Source organism: Echeneis naucrates, chromosome 4 (assembly GCF_900963305.1).
Source record: "Echeneis naucrates chromosome 4, fEcheNa1.1, whole genome shotgun sequence".
Classification (NCBI taxonomy): Eukaryota; Metazoa; Chordata; class Actinopteri; order Carangiformes; family Echeneidae; genus Echeneis; species Echeneis naucrates.
The window spans coordinates 16,312,029-16,327,272 of NC_042514.1; the positions used below are offsets into that span (position 1 = coordinate 16,312,029).

The window sequence follows — 15,244 nt, forward strand, 5'->3', positions numbered from 1 at the left end:
GAGCATGTGATAATAACATTGGCCCTATAAGGCAACATCATTCACTTGATATGGACATATGTATGTCATATATTACATTTCTGGATGGGAACATTTGAGATTGTCTAGTAAATCAAATGAAAAGGGTCAATGGGAAATGAAATAGTTTTTTTTAATAAAATAATCCCTCTTGATTTAATAAAATCTTAAACTCAGGCTTTAATTGAAAAGAAATGAAAAGAACTGAATTGGCATAGGAAGCCCGATTTTTAGTGAATGGAGTGGAACCCTCCAAATCAGTGCTCCTGTTGTAGGAGGCTATTTTTAGATGCACGCTGTTACAGCTACAGTGGGCGCACAAAGAGAGCCATCAAAATCAACAAACCGCTGTGGTAAAACTGGCCAGAAACTGTTACAGGTTAAATATTTTGGTAATGAGCAAATCTTTGGTTTGCTCTGACATTGAAGACTGTAGACTCAGTTCAGCCTTATACTGAAATAGACAGGTTACTGCATCTGTTTGCTCTGCTCTAACTGGTCCTACTAATACTGATTTCACTGTTTTAACCAACGTTTGTATCTGAACGCTGATGAGTCTCAGCACTGTGTTACTGGGAGAACTGCTGCATATCACACTGTGGAAATTGTATCTGATTTATTTTGTGCATGTCACGCTTAATAACTGCTGAAAGATTTTTACTATGGAAAGAAAATGTGACAGTGAAAATCCTCCTCAGTTATGTTTCAGTGAGGTTTGAATGACTGCTCGGCCTGAATCGTCTGTATGCTGTGCCCCAAAATCTCCAAAAGGGCAATGGGAAAAGAAAAAAAAAAAAAAATCTGTGATTTCGTACTGAAAACGAAAAAGACACTGATGTTTATAGAGAAAATGATGCTCCCATACGTGTAGTCCAAGTGCACACTTGTTTCTGTTTATTTGCCATGTTTACAGGGCGGGAAGTTGAAGCTGATCTGGATCTGTATCATACACGGTATTCTGTGTTTTATCTGCGAGTTGCACTGTTGGACTAATCAGACCAGGATAGATGAGTGATGCTGAGAGGTTAAGTAGAAAATAAAAAAAGTTACACTGCAAGCTGTGAAATTAAGATGATTGCCCCTGAAACAAAGGTTAGCAAAGAGTCTATAAAGTTTTTGAAGGAGCGAATTCAGCGTATGGCCGGAGTGCACTCGTGTGACAGAATGGCAGCTACATTGGTTTCTGATGTTTCTGATGCCTCACATGAAGGCTCATGTATCCTGGTCTGCAGAATGTGTCAGTCCAGTATGCTGACAGAATTCAACCCCTTCCAACTGCCATCACCACCTCCATCTACAGTCAGCCACCCCAAACCCCCTACAGGACAGTGTTTATATATATATATATATACACTCCTGTGTGTTTTGTGGAAACTTCAGCACACTTTCAGTGCCTCTGAACAATCTTGCCAATATACCACTGACTGGCGGATATTCTGATATCTGAGCTTGTCTGTGTGTGTGTGTGTGTGTGTGTGTGTGCGTGCGTGCGTGCGTGCGTGCGTGTGCGTGCGTGTGCGCGCGTGTGTGTTTGCGTTTTCTGACAGATGAATAAACACACAGATGATATAAAGAACCGGGCTGCGTTCACAGTTATTACAGTAACTGTACGTGTGCACTCTTCTCCACAGCTCAGCTCACACTGCTCCGGGGGAAATAAGCGTCCTTTCAGCTGATGCCGTTATTGGCTCACAGGGAGAAGGCAATCTCCGTAGCCTACTTTCCACCGCACTGATAACCAGGATTTACTCATTAGAGCTGTTATTACTTCTGCCAAGAAAGCTGCTCTTGTGCCCCTGGTTGTTTCTTTGCCTGTCAGCAGGATATCTCACGAATCTTATGAACAGATTGCTGGAAATGTGGTGTACTGGCCTCAGGTTGAAGTTATCAGTTTTCAGTGATGGTCCCCAAACTTGGCTTACTTCCACAGAAATCAGTGCTTGAATTTGGGATATTTGGGTTTGACATCTGCCACGTTTTAATGAATGCATATGTGTAATAAGGGCATATACAAACAATGAAAGGAGGTAAATACATTTTTGCTTCAAAAGCCTATTCTTTCTACTCTAGAAAAAAATGAATATTCATCACAATTTGTGTCCTTAATTGCTGCAAATTTGTTGTTCTTACTTTGAAAGAGTCCACTTTAATTGAATTTAGTATCAAGCACTGAATGAAACTGATAAAGCAAAAATAAACAGGTTAAATAGCATTTCAGTTTTCAGTTGCAGACTCACAATTCTTGCATCTGTCCCTGTGCTTAAGGAAGAAAAAGTAAACATTTGCATCAAGCAAATAGTTGAAGCGGATGACAGACGGCACGCTCCTTCATTCACACATGGACATGAATTGTTCTTGCAGAAAGGATGTCGGAGACATAACACCGGGCTGCCATTGCTTTCTGCTCCAAATCCATTGGAATCAATAACTGGATGGATGTGTGACCAGAAATAGACCGTGCAGTTGCTTAACCACATTTAACATACAGCGAATCTTGGGTAGAAAGTTCAGTTTATGAATCAGCTCATGAGGCGCAACATCATCAATGATGAGCTCCTCAAACTGAAGCTCCATTTGTACATTACATTTATTTATCATGTGTATGAAGGTAACATGGAGCATTTACAGCAGGTGGCATGTAATGTGACACATCATTAGAAGTATTACATTTTGATAAATATTTGTGTCTGTGATTATAGAATCTACCTAAACTGTAAAGGGCACCAGTTTTTAAAAACTGCAGATATAGTGTATACTTTTTTTTTTTTTTTTAATAAATAAATATAGATAAACTTGACGGTCATATGCATATTTTTGAAAGCAGCTCTCTGTGCTTTAATCTGCGAAAATCAAAATGCCTGCAGTGAGAAGACTGTTGATCTAACACCTCACTGACTGGACTCATTACAGATTCTTTTTCTTCGGTCAAATCTTGCAGTGAATATCTAATGTCCACTCAGAAAGTATTTTGAGTCTATACTTTTTGCAAACTTTACCGTGTTATAGAATTTATTTTTTTTTTATTACAAAGATGCAATTTTTGCAAATTCAACAAAAACCAAAAAGTGACATCTTCCATTTTCAAACGCATCCAGACCATTCAGTTCAGCACGCTCCACTCCACTGTCACCAGGTGTTCTTTCACTTTCTTGTTCAGCTCATTAAGTGTAGATTATTGGGCGAGAAAAAAAAAAAAGAGGCAAATTTCTTCATTTGCAGTTATGTCAGCGCAACAATTAAGTGCTGGAAGAGAGCTTGATTAGAGATTTTATTTAAGCAGAATCCCTGCAGCTGTTCTGCTATAGGAGCTCATGCTTCCTGCAGTGGCTTCACCCCACTCATTGATTTCACTGCAGGAGCCTTGACTTTGACAAATTATTGCTTTACATGTGGCTGCACCGTGTTTGAAAATGTCCAACTGCATCAGTAGCCCTGTGTATTTCAGCCTGGATCTACAAACATCTATGATGTCTGAATTACTACAAAGTAAACAGATCTTCCTGCGCTGACAATGCGTTCTATTCTTGTACATTTAAGCCACAGAGGTCATATTTATGGTCGGCCTATCTTCAGTCCAAGATTAAATTAGGCATAAATTATACATATCCCTAGCAATCTGATGTGAGTTTAACATTTTGTTACGTTTAATTATGCATTATTTCCTTTCATTTTATTTTGTATTCACGGTGCTCTGATGCATCATGTCTTCTTTTGTACTTTATTATACCTCACATGTTCAGCAAAAAAGCCTTGACAATCACACACATGTGGAGCTCAGCAGTTGTGGCACTTCACTGTGGGCCAGTAACAGTTGTTTAGACATTCATGGGGAAGTGATGACCCCTGTGTGGAAACAGTTTTTTTCCCTGGATGGGATGCAGGAAGACACACACACTAAGAGAACGACAAGAGAAGTGTTTCTTGGCTTCATATAAGAGACAGCTGTAGCTTTCCAATCATGTCTATAACGGCCTGGGGACATGCAACTCTGGTCTTTGTTCCACTGTTGTGACAGAACAGTGGAAGAAGGGAGGGTGAGTCACTCAGTAAATAGATGAAAAGTTGAATGGAACTTCATTACAAGAAAATGAAAGGGTTTAAAAAGTGACTCCCTATATCCTGATTAGTAATGAAATGAATCTGCAGAAAAGCACGCAGAAGTTTTGCTGCTCACGTTATGATACTCAGCATTGAGAGGACTTCCCCCATTTTTTGTCTCTCAGATGGGAGTATTCAGTTGTTTCTTTGCCATTTGTGATAACACATAAAAAGCTCAACTTTCAGTTTGACGGGCATTTTAATCAGTCACACAATCAAAGAAATGACTGGAAGCTTGATCACAGATGAAAACAAACAAGTCTTAGTAAAACTTTAAGAGAATGTCTTGTGAAGTTGCTTCCATTCCGTTTATCCACCTCCTGTTAGTTAGCATCATCTACTGGTCATAATTGATTATGACAAATGGTGATATTTATATTTTCTTGCTTCCCCCCCCCCCCATATAAACTGACTAAACAACACACAGGCGCATCTGGGATAAAGACTCCAGAGCATGTACTCCTTCTAGAGAACTGATTTCGAACTGAGATGAGATTATTAATGATGTGACAACATAATGGACATTAACATTTTATATATATATATATATATTCAGCCAGCACAGTTATCACAACATAACATGCATGATGAGTTCCCTCCATGGCTGTCCAGAGGCTAATGGTCAAAGTGGCACCCACCACAAAGTAGAGCAGAGACTTTCCATAAAAAGTTTGTTTGCTCTACCTGGTGACAGCGCGGCAAGGCAGGCCCAGCAGCAACTCTGTCCACACTGAGAGCGTGTCATCTTGTTACATCCACTGTCTTTCTGCACAACACAAAAACAGATATTGGAGTAAAACAAAAGCCCCAACTCTGTCCCTTGAATGTAATATAAATGAGTTGGTAATTATTTGTTTAGACTCAATGGGCAAATATGTGTTTAAACCGAATGAACTGATGAATAAAACAATACCTCTGGTCGGCAGAAGCAGTGAGGACTCCAGTGCTCACTCAGACAGCCCTCCTCTGCGGCCGTACCTGCTGTTCGGAAGCTGCCGCTGGCATCGTCTTCCCACAGGACCTGGATCCCCTATGAGGCACCAACATCACCAAATGAATCATTATGGTTAACTGTCCTGTACTATAAAGCTCTCTAAAGATCTACAGTATTATGTAGATATCAACCTGCTAGGTTATCTGCCACCACGAAGATAGAGGTTGCTCGGTAATGACTTCTACTGTAATATGAATGCATAATTTGCAAAGCAATTGTCAATATTGGCAAAGGTTTTATGGCTCCATAAAAACAAAAACACACATTGCCTTGTTTACCTTGTGAATGTGGCAACAGCACATGGCCTTGCTGCTGGTCATCTCCTGTTCTTTCATACACTTTTTTTCCTGGCAGTCACTTACTCCATTGCCATCCTTGGTATTGCTCTGGATCATTTTCAAGTGTTAATGTTTGCTCGACTGGCGCTCCTGTGGTCATTTTACACCAACTATAATCTTGTTTTTCTGAACAGGAACAGACGTGACCTTGAGTTTGAGACTGCAGGCCTTCAATGTGGAAGTCAGACATCTCCGTGGCAGAGATAATGTTCTTGTTGATGCATTGTGAACATCTGTTTCTGAACAGTGTATTCTGTGTTAATCTTGTTTTCTCTTTTCTCTCTCGCAGCCTACAGTGTTCAGTAACTTAGGGTGGGGATGTTACATGCACTTCTCTGCATCTTACATGTCCGTGTTTTATCTAACAAGAAATGACAACATGATTACACAAAAAGAAAGAGCAGGTGAAAGTGGCTTACTGCGTATATTAATGAGATGAATATGACCATCTAAAATAGTGATATAAAATTCTGGATTAGTTTTGTAAATATGGAAATACAACCATTCAAGTTGGCAACACTTCTGTGGCAAAGACACAGATTGGGGCAGACATTATGACAAAACTATTACAAATTTGCAAAGCTATAAATATACCAAAGGGAAATGATTATGACAACATATTACCATCACAATTTAGCAATATATCTAAAGTTAAAACCAAAAATGAGAGAGCGACAAATGATTGAACAGAAGTGCATTGCAATGTCAGGTAGATAAAGTCAAACTTTAGTGTCAGTTGCAGCTGTAGTTTTCCTTCAGGTTGACTTGGCTTTCTGAGGCTGTCTCTGCCACTCTCAGGGGCCTTGAAGGGCTTTGGGATTTCAGCTTGACACTCAAGGGCCGGGACACTGTTTTGGGTTGAAACATAACAGGCAAGGGCCTGGGGCCTCTTTCGGATTTAAACGCAACTCTCTTCTGGATGGCATCGGCAGATGCTGAATTGAGAGAGAAAGATGACAAACACTGATGATCCAAAATCTAAAAACATATTTCCCAGATATTGTAAATGATTGATATTTGTCCAAACCACACAACATTCCAGTAGATCACAAATTCAAACACTATGACAAAGTTGAATATAGTTATTTTATTAAAAGCTTATTTTGTGATATTTGTGAACTGAGCTTCGGTGCAGGTGAGATTGGATTTGGGGGTTGGGACTGCTGGGTTCTAACTGTTGAAGAAAGACTGTTCCCACCTGACACCCGGATACACTCTGCCTTGTGTCTTTCATCCCATGCTTTCAGTTTACAGGCCCTGGAGCAGTAGAGGACCTTGTGGCAGCGGCTACAAGGGGTCAGCTTCACAGACACAGACCGACCACATTGATAGCAGAACTTTGGTTTCCTGTGGTGAGGGGGGGTTAGGGTTAGGGTCACCATTGTATTGTTTTACTTTAAACGCTCATCTAAAATTTGATTTAACTGAGTGGTATGACAGAAGACTGAATCAGAAAAGGAAAATTTTCATGTGCTTCATATGAATGTTTCTGTAAGTTAACCTGCGTCTTTCTTTCAAGTAAAGTTGACTTTCACAGCTGAGGAAGGGGCCGTCTAAGGAAGTGGCACCTGCCCCCATGGACATAAACCTCTCCTTGCTGCTGTTACCTGTTGGATTAATACAGTACACGTACATCTACACATTCGCCTACAATGATTCCCAACCATACTCGTGTTGCTTGTCCCCAGAATAACATTGCACTGACCATTTTGTGTGTGCTGCTGTTCTCTGTCTAAATTCTCTGTCTCCCACTGGTCAGCAGTCCGCCTCAGCAGATTTCTCATCGTGTTCAGCAGCTGGCACCGTGCTTTGAATGTTTCCCTCTCACGCATGTTCAAAGTGTGGAAGGGAGTGTTAGCTATACGCAAGTCCTAGATAGTAATATAGACAGACATTCAACTAAATTATGAAGCAAAGAAATCAGTAACTACATCTACATCTACAGCCATGAAAAAGCTGGATCAATACCACTGACACAGTCTGGTTATGTGAAAGAATGGACTTCAGTATGATTTATTGCAGGGCCTTTGTATTGTAAGGTGTGCTCAATGTAAAATAGGGTTAATGCAGTTAATGGTACACCATGTATGTAACAAAGAATGAATTAAGTTAATTGAATTCAAGTAAATGGATAGAGTTATTAGAAAAGCTGTATTACCTGGTTAAAGGAAAGATGTGCATAGTCTACTACGGTTCCAACAACATCTCCCACCATAACTGGCATCGAGATGTCAGCCCCAGCCTTCACTAACATTTCCAACTACATCAAAGACAGAAAGACATAGCTGAATTGCTCAAAATAGCACTAAAAGTTTATGTAGTCACATGAAGACAAAAAATGGTGAATCAAAACAAGTGATAAAATGAGATCATAATATCACAAAGTGAATAGGCTTACATTGTCAAATTATAAGGAAGGTACAAGTTGGAATATTAAGAAATGTGTGACAATACCACTGTACCAGAATATACTAAATAAATTAACTGTATGTCTTGAAAGCTGGCAAAAGCTTATTTTACACTCCTCATTGATTTACTGTCACGCAGGTCTTTATGAAGTATCTATGTGGGGTGTATGTCTGTTTGCCTGTGTGTATGGTTACCAGCTTAGTTCTGTTGCCTCCTAGATGGTAGTTAATATTTACAAGAGCACAGAGGGCACTGCCCACCCCACGACCGAGGGGGATGTTGGGATCTGCACCTCCTTTTAAAAGCTCTTCCACTGCCTAAGTATAAAAAAGGAAGGAACAGAACCAGGAAAAAAGAGCTTTTTACTGCACATATGTGACGTTTGTGCTTATGTGAGTGTGTCTGAGTAACTGTGGGATCTACCAGGTCATTGCCACTAGCTATAGCCAGGGACAGAGGGGAGTGACCACTCCAAAGGAGATTTGTGCTGGCCCTGTGGGAGAGCAGAAGGGCTACCACCTTACTGGCATTCTGTGACGGAAAAAAATATATAGGCCCCCAGTTAAAATATTACTGAGAAAAGCTCATTATATTTGTGGTTTTCTGCCTTACATTAAATATTGCACAGCTGTGGTTTTGGAAATAAAACAGCCTCTCCGCAAAATATTACTAAACAGTGAAATTCATAATTCATGCGGTTCAAAGTAAAATAATATACTCTACTTGTAGGTTTTTTCCTCAAAATGTATCCATTGTCATTCTATGTATAAACTCAAAATGATCGTGTTAGCAAAATGCTAAAGTTTTTAAGTTTTGTAGCATGAGGTTTTAAATTAGTGATGGTGGGTATTGTGTAGTTGTGACTGTGTGCGTGCACAGTACTGACTTGGTAGTCGCTGTCTCTCTGGCAGGCCACATGCAGGGCCGTCCTGCCTCCTTCTTTGAGACCTAGCTCCTGACCAGTGCTCAGTGGTTCCTGAGACGTCATTAAGATCTGTTAAAAAAAAAAAAAAAAACAAAAAAACGTAGTGAAAGCCTTTTTTTTTTTTTTTCAGTTTAATAATTACCAAACCAATTACTACTAAGGACTCAATTGAAGTTCAGCCTGAGAGAGAAGAAGACACACACTTTATCGGGTTCGTAGATATCATCATGGTCACATGCTTGTGCATCTGGGTCGGTGATAGTATGCAGCAGCAGCTCTGTGATTTTGGGGCCTGCTGATCCTGGTAATGCTGCAGCTACATGCAGAGGATAAAGGCCTTTCCTCTACAAAAAGAATGAGAGGTTGAGGGAAATTTTCTTATTTATTCAAATGATGGCATGGTGGCAGTGGCACAGTGGCAGAATATGTCAGCCCTGTGATAGATAGGCATTTTTCTTTCAAAGAAGTAAAAGACTAATTCATACCACAGTTGGAAGGGGAATGTCAGTACGAGCTCCACACAGCAGCAGTCTCCTGACAGCCTCAGTGTCAGCTGCCATAACTGCTAAAAAGAGGACAGGCATGGGAACCTTGGCTATGTTGGGGTCAGCTCCCCGTTCCAATAACAGCTTCATTGTTTTCAAACGAACACGGTGTCTGGTCAGACAGGCACAAAGAACATTTAACTTACACAGAGACACATATGTGCAAACTAAGCAAGTATCATGGGAACAGAAGGAGAACAGTACTAGCGAGTAGAGTCGAACTGAACTGACTCAATTTTCATAGCAGCCATTTTGCGTACAGTCTCCTGTGTGTCAGGGCACTGAGGAATCCCTGTCCGACTCAGAGCTTCTGCCGAGTGCTGCAAAGCTTTATCAGTGACCTGGACGTTATAACTGCTGACAGAGCAGGCAGAATCAAAGGTCTGATTTTGAGACAGTTCTTTGTCTTTGTCCTGCAGAAAGAGAGATGAGTAAACAAAAGTTATTTCAAACAAGTACCACCCAACCAAACCAGTTACAGGAAGGGAAATCTGATTTTTACCTGAATTATTTCTGCTCCTTTAGCTCGGTGTCCCTTCCACTGCACACTACCCAGTGCAATGTGTCCATCCAAGACCTGAATAGAGCACGCCACACTTCCTCTCTCCTCTTCATGTTGATCAGGAACATGTGTCACTCTCTCCTGTACAATTCCTTTATCTTCCTCTCTCAACTCAACATCCTCCTTTATTGACCCAACGTCTTCCGCAATTTTCTTTTCTTCCCCTTCTCGCTCTTCCTTGTACTTCATATGTCTGCTTTCTTCTCTATCTCGAACCTCTCTCTCACTTCCCTTCCCCTTGCTGTCTTCTTCCCTCTCCTCCATCAGTTTCAGTTTAGTTTCTACAGGGTTCTCTGATTCATTGATGCCAGGCCAGCTGTCACCGATGATTTCACTGCCATTGGACATAATGCTATGATGTGAGTTGTGTTCACGTAGTTCTTCTGTCCTGAAAAAAGTGCATATATAAAGCAGAGTTGGATTACAATTAAATACACAGTAATTTTTATAAGGAGTTTCAAATTTCTACTTGGATTGTGTTTACTATTAAAAGTAGGTGATTATCAGTCATCAGAACGAATCTGGAGAATGAGGTATACAGGGTTTATAGAATGAGGAGACTGGTGGTTCTTTCGATCCCTACTGATCTGAGAGGTGGCTCTGGTTGTTCTGGTCAGTGGTCTGAGGTCTGTCATGAAGCTCAGGTGTGTGTGTACTGAATTCCACTTTGTTGTTTAGGGCACTGCTCCCACATGCAGATGGAGACATCAAACCCTGATTACACATTGCAGGAGAGAATGTTTCATTTCAATCATCTGTGCACAACACAGTTGAATATTTATATGAGCTGCAAGTCATGAGAAAACACTCAGAAACAAGACTATGGTTCAACAACCATTTTCGGCATTGAGGTCCTGTAGTTAATTACTAATATAAATGTTAAGATCATGCTAACATGCTCACAATGACACCGAAATATTCCACTCTGAAGCAGGCTTAATGTTCACCACCACCATTATCACCATCTTAGTGTGTTAGCATGTTAACGGTTTTTGATTACCACTAAACACAAAGCAAAGGCAAATGAAAACTAACAAATATGTTGCTGGTTTTGCAGCTATTTAGTCCAACTAAAGTATTGTCATAGTCTGACCATGTTTGGTCTCCTGTAGTATATGTTGCAATTTATTGTTAGCCAAACTTGCACGTCAATCCATTCAAAAAGTTGTTGAAATGTCATTAAAACTAAAGCCCTCTAATGGTTTTGCAACATTTTAGTTTGGCTCAAAGTTGTGGACTTAAAACTACATTAAGTTCTGGTCATACTTGAGTTTTGGCAGGTGTATCCACCAGAGCAGTGTGCAGAGACTGAAAAGGGTAGTATAGGACATGGCACACAGCCAGGGCAGACATGCCTTCACAGTTCAACTTGTCAATGTCAGCACCCATATCCAACAATAGCTGGATCACATCATTATGGCAATTTTCCTGCAAGATGCAAGAGTTAAAAAAACACTTAAAAAAATATATATAAACTTTAATATTTACTGGATGATAATTAATGAGTTGAAAAATTAATTAACAAGCAAAAGGCAAAAAATTAATAAATAAATAAATCAAAGCAATCAATGTTACTGTGGCAGCGATTAGTGCAGTGTGTCCCTGTGAATCTGCTACATCAGGGTGAAGCAAACCACTCAGGAGGAGGTGAGAAACAGCCTGCAGTTCTCCCCGAGAAGCATGCTGTATCATCTGCTCTGAGCTGACTTCCAAAGGCCCTTTTGGACCAAAGCCTTCCCGTTTCAGAGAGACAACAGCATCCACATCCCAGCCTAGACTGTCAGCCAGCACTCTGAGAGCCAAGCACACACATACCTACACATTAGTTACTTGAAGTATTGTTTGGAGTCAGTAGTACATCTTTTGGTACCAATTCTATGTACTGTATGTCTTACCTGTGTTTGTGTATGTGAGCCTGCATGCGGACCTGTAAGGGAAGAGTGGCAAGTGGGTCTCGTTTATAGCTGAGGTGCTGAACAATGTCCAACTCCCACAGTTCACCATAAAAGTGTTGATCTAACTCTCTTCTTCGGCCGGGGGGCAGCAGCAAGTGGTCGCCATCAGTTGAGTAACTCTCCATGCCAGGCGGGTGGATGAAAATCTCATCTGACTGCAGCTCTTTGTCTGGACATAACTGAAAAAGATAAGGAGTTAACTGATGTGATTCAAGATAAGTTACAAACCCTGAAAAGACTGTTCATTATAGCATTTTTTTTTTTAACCTCAGATTGAGCCCTGGCTTCTGCGGGTAGACTGCTAGAGAGAAAGGGAGGCTGGCAAGGAGAAAAGAGAAGCCAAAAGGTTAGTTAAAGGGAGGTGAAATTATATTTTGTTTACATTATGACAGTAAGTCAGTAGTTGAGTTTTAGATTTCCTCAATAGGATCATTGTTTTAAAATTGTTACGATTTTAACAAAATATTGCAGCAGATCTTTTAGTGAGTTGACCTGTGGATGACCCCATGGTTAGCAAGTACCTGAGTCAGCATATCTGTGGTGGGAACTGTTTCCATATAAGCAGCATATTCTGGAAGGTTCTTCAGACTAAAGCTCTCTTCTGCAGTGGTGCAGAACCTTAGCAGCCGTTCTTTGAGCCATAGACCCACATCCTGACGGCCATCTGGATGGCTAACCACACCTGGACCAAATCTCTGGTCGAAATGGTACAAGCCCTGAGGGGTGTAAATTACTGGTTATTAACTGGCTTTACTGAATTAAACCCAAATACTACCCAGATATCAGTCATCGTTTATGCATCCAGTTTACCTGAAAGGTGGCTCCGTTGGGAAACATTTGCTGTCCATATCCTTCCTTTCTGTTGAGGTAGAACTTTCCAATGAACTTGTGGCCAGTGGGCCAACAGTACACTCCATCACCATGCCTGTAGTCTTTGTAGAAAGAGCCCTCATAGTACTACACAATGGAGTACAAACAGAAATCAAATGGTGACAATCCCATTTCTGTAAATACTGTTAATACAGCCAATTTCATTTTATGTTGTTTTACTCTATTCCTTTGAATTAATTTTAGTTTGCTTTTATTTGAAAGTTTTGAAGAAGATTTCTAAGAACACTTTAAAGATGAGGAATTCACAGCATAAAAAGTGATGAAAATAAGAGATCTTTACCAGAGTTGGAACATCAAAATGATCTAGAGGAATGCATTAATTTGTATGATCCAATTAACACACACTATATCATATATTATGCTGACATGGGTATAAAAGGACATCAAATCAAATCAGATTTATTTATATAGCGCCAAATCATAACAAAGTCATTCGGCATAACGGTTGCTTTTACTTTGATATACTTTTACTAAAGCACACACAAAATATGTTCTTATTGTTTTGTGAAGCTGCATGAGTTACCTCTCCGTTTCTCCAAGTGTACTTTCCTTTGCCGTGTTTGAATCCGTTAACAAACTCTCCCTCGTATCTGGAGCCGTCGGCCCACTCCTGAACACCGACTCCTTCTCGTCGCCCCTCGCCGCTTTGAACAGCCCTTCGGCCGGCGCTCTGTCGGCCCGCCTCCGGCTCCGGCTCCGCGTCTCGTCCTCCACCGTCTCTTCCCGGCGGGTCCGCCGCGACACCTCGGCAGGTCGTCGACAGCATTTCCTCCGTGACGGTAAGTCACCTCAGTCCATCGGCAGCGACGTGGGCACAGCTGAAGGAGAAAACTTCAGATGCGTCGCAATCAGATTTGAGTTTTCACCGCAACGTGAAGCGCCGGTTGTCATGACAACAGCAAAAACCTGTGCTCGGGGATGGGTTACATTCCCACGCATGCGCGGTGGGGGTCGATTCCCTGTGTGGGCACCTGAACGTGTCTGGGTTAAGTAAGGTAAATATATGAAGTACTCCACCGCTTCAGACACAACAACACACACAAGGAACGGGACATTAGGCGTTGTTAATGTTTGTTTGTGTGTGTGCAGAGTACCTGTATTCAGCTGAGTGATGAGGAGTTGGACCGTGTTGTTGTCAGTGATGTCCACAGAAGACATCCAAACTCTGGATACAAGCTAATGCGTGTTCCAGGTAATAATACGGCCGATGTATCATGAAGAATGAGCTGGTCGTTATGGAGAAATAATCCAGGTAGGATGAGGATTATACATCGTGGCCGTATTTTCACCTGGAACACGAACAGAGGTGTGTGTGTGTCTGTGTTACAAAAACAATTAAAAACAATGAACGAGTAATGTTAGACTAGGGCAAAAGTGGCGAGGAACGAGAGCATCCATAGAAATGTAGTGGAGTAAAAACTACAATATTTGTCCTTAAAATGTAGTGAGGTGAAAGTAAAAGTATCCCCCAAAAATAATACTCAAAAACTGTACTCAAGTAACTTTACTTCGTTGCTGTCCACCCCTGCTGATTGGCTAGAGATGTTATTTTGGTTGAGAGGCGAAGCTGCGTTACTCTCATTCTATCGACAGGCGAACTCAGTTGACTGCTCGATCCTGACAATATCCAGCATCAACAGGTTTGCTTTTTTTAAAACGCAGTCCAACGACAAATGTCTGCTTTATCCGAAAACCTCACTAATTCAGATGAAGGATTTGAAGTATGGTTGATGATGGTGCGTTTTCCCGACATTTCTGTAAATCATCAAACTATGAAGACAGAAATAGGTGGAAGTAGACCTTGGGGTTTTGGGGCCTACGGGAAGTTTCCCTCTGGGGCAGACAAACAAATGGCAGGACCGGAATCAATCACACAATTTTTAGTAATCCTACTTCAAGAATAAAGGTGAAATGAGATTAAATATAAACAGGAGAGTGAAAGTCAGTCCCTGTCAGAGAGGGTTAGTGTCCTTCTGTGTAGGATTAGTGAAGCAGGACCACCCTATAAGTGTGCATACATACAGTATGCCATCTGACACTTCTTCCTGTAACTGACACTGCTGCACCTTGTTTGAGCCGATGTTGTGGGTCATAGGTGGGTGTATGTGACGCAGTTATTGCTTGTATGGATATATATTTTTTAACATTGCCTCCTTGAGAGAACTAGTGTTCAGGTGTCTTTACATTTTTTTAAAGGAGCTGAGCGGCTCTAAACACAGAAATTACTTCAAAGTTGTCCTTCCTGAGAACTGCATCTTGAACCTGACTAAATATAGTTCATATAAAGTTAATTGAAAGCCTATAATGATCCTCATAATCACAGCTCCTTCATCCTGTAAATAGTTTTCATAAAGGTTGCGAAATTGCTCTATTACAGCATTGGTTCAGTAGCATTTATGAATGAATTAAATCACTAGGCTAATAAAGTTTTTATTTCTTTCCCCGGCTGAACAAACATGAATTTGATGTGATTCATACTTAAAGCTCAGTGTAAAAGAGCTGCCCAGTT

General features: G+C 40.9%; 1 protein-coding gene across 4 annotated transcripts; it reads right to left on the bottom strand.

Annotated features, from left to right (window-relative positions):
- Positions 1 to 3,390: 3,390 nt before the first annotated feature.
- ankmy1 (ankyrin repeat and MYND domain containing 1) lies at positions 3,391 to 13,553 on the bottom strand. 4 transcript variants are annotated; one of them, XM_029499814.1, is made up of 23 exons: positions 13,259 to 13,553; positions 12,655 to 12,801; positions 12,366 to 12,560; positions 12,112 to 12,162; positions 11,785 to 12,023; positions 11,465 to 11,681; positions 11,156 to 11,317; positions 10,473 to 10,603; positions 9,830 to 10,277; positions 9,559 to 9,740; positions 9,268 to 9,439; positions 8,986 to 9,126; positions 8,744 to 8,851; positions 8,281 to 8,388; positions 8,052 to 8,174; positions 7,607 to 7,708; positions 7,154 to 7,319; positions 6,950 to 7,055; positions 6,647 to 6,795; positions 5,389 to 6,383; positions 5,242 to 5,291; positions 5,030 to 5,146; positions 3,391 to 4,882 (listed from the first exon to the last, which is right to left on the bottom strand). In XM_029499814.1, exons 1-20 carry the CDS (start codon positions 13,499 to 13,501, stop codon positions 6,181 to 6,183), a joined length of 3,393 nt encoding a protein of 1,130 aa, XP_029355674.1. In that variant the 5' UTR covers positions 13,502 to 13,553; the 3' UTR covers positions 3,391 to 4,882; positions 5,030 to 5,146; positions 5,242 to 5,291; positions 5,389 to 6,180. The 4 variants fall into 4 exon arrangements, with proteins under 4 accessions (XP_029355674.1, XP_029355673.1, XP_029355675.1 ...); XM_029499813.1 differs by having other exon boundaries at positions 5,242 to 5,294; XM_029499815.1 differs by lacking the exon at positions 5,242 to 5,291.
- Positions 13,554 to 15,244: the final 1,691 nt, after the last annotated feature.

Coding starts and splice junctions, on each gene's coding strand:
- ankmy1 (XM_029499815.1), bottom strand. CDS start 13,501: ATGCTGTCGACGACCTGCCGAGGTGTCGCGGCGGACCCGCCGGGAAGA. Junction 9,127..9,267: donor ACATTCCCCTTCCAACTGTG/GTATGAATTAGT, acceptor TTCTTTTTGTAG/AGGAAAGGCCTTTATCCTCT. Junction 6,796..6,949: donor TACTTGAAAGAAAGACGCAG/GTTAACTTACAG, acceptor CCCTCACCACAG/GAAACCAAAGTTCTGCTATC.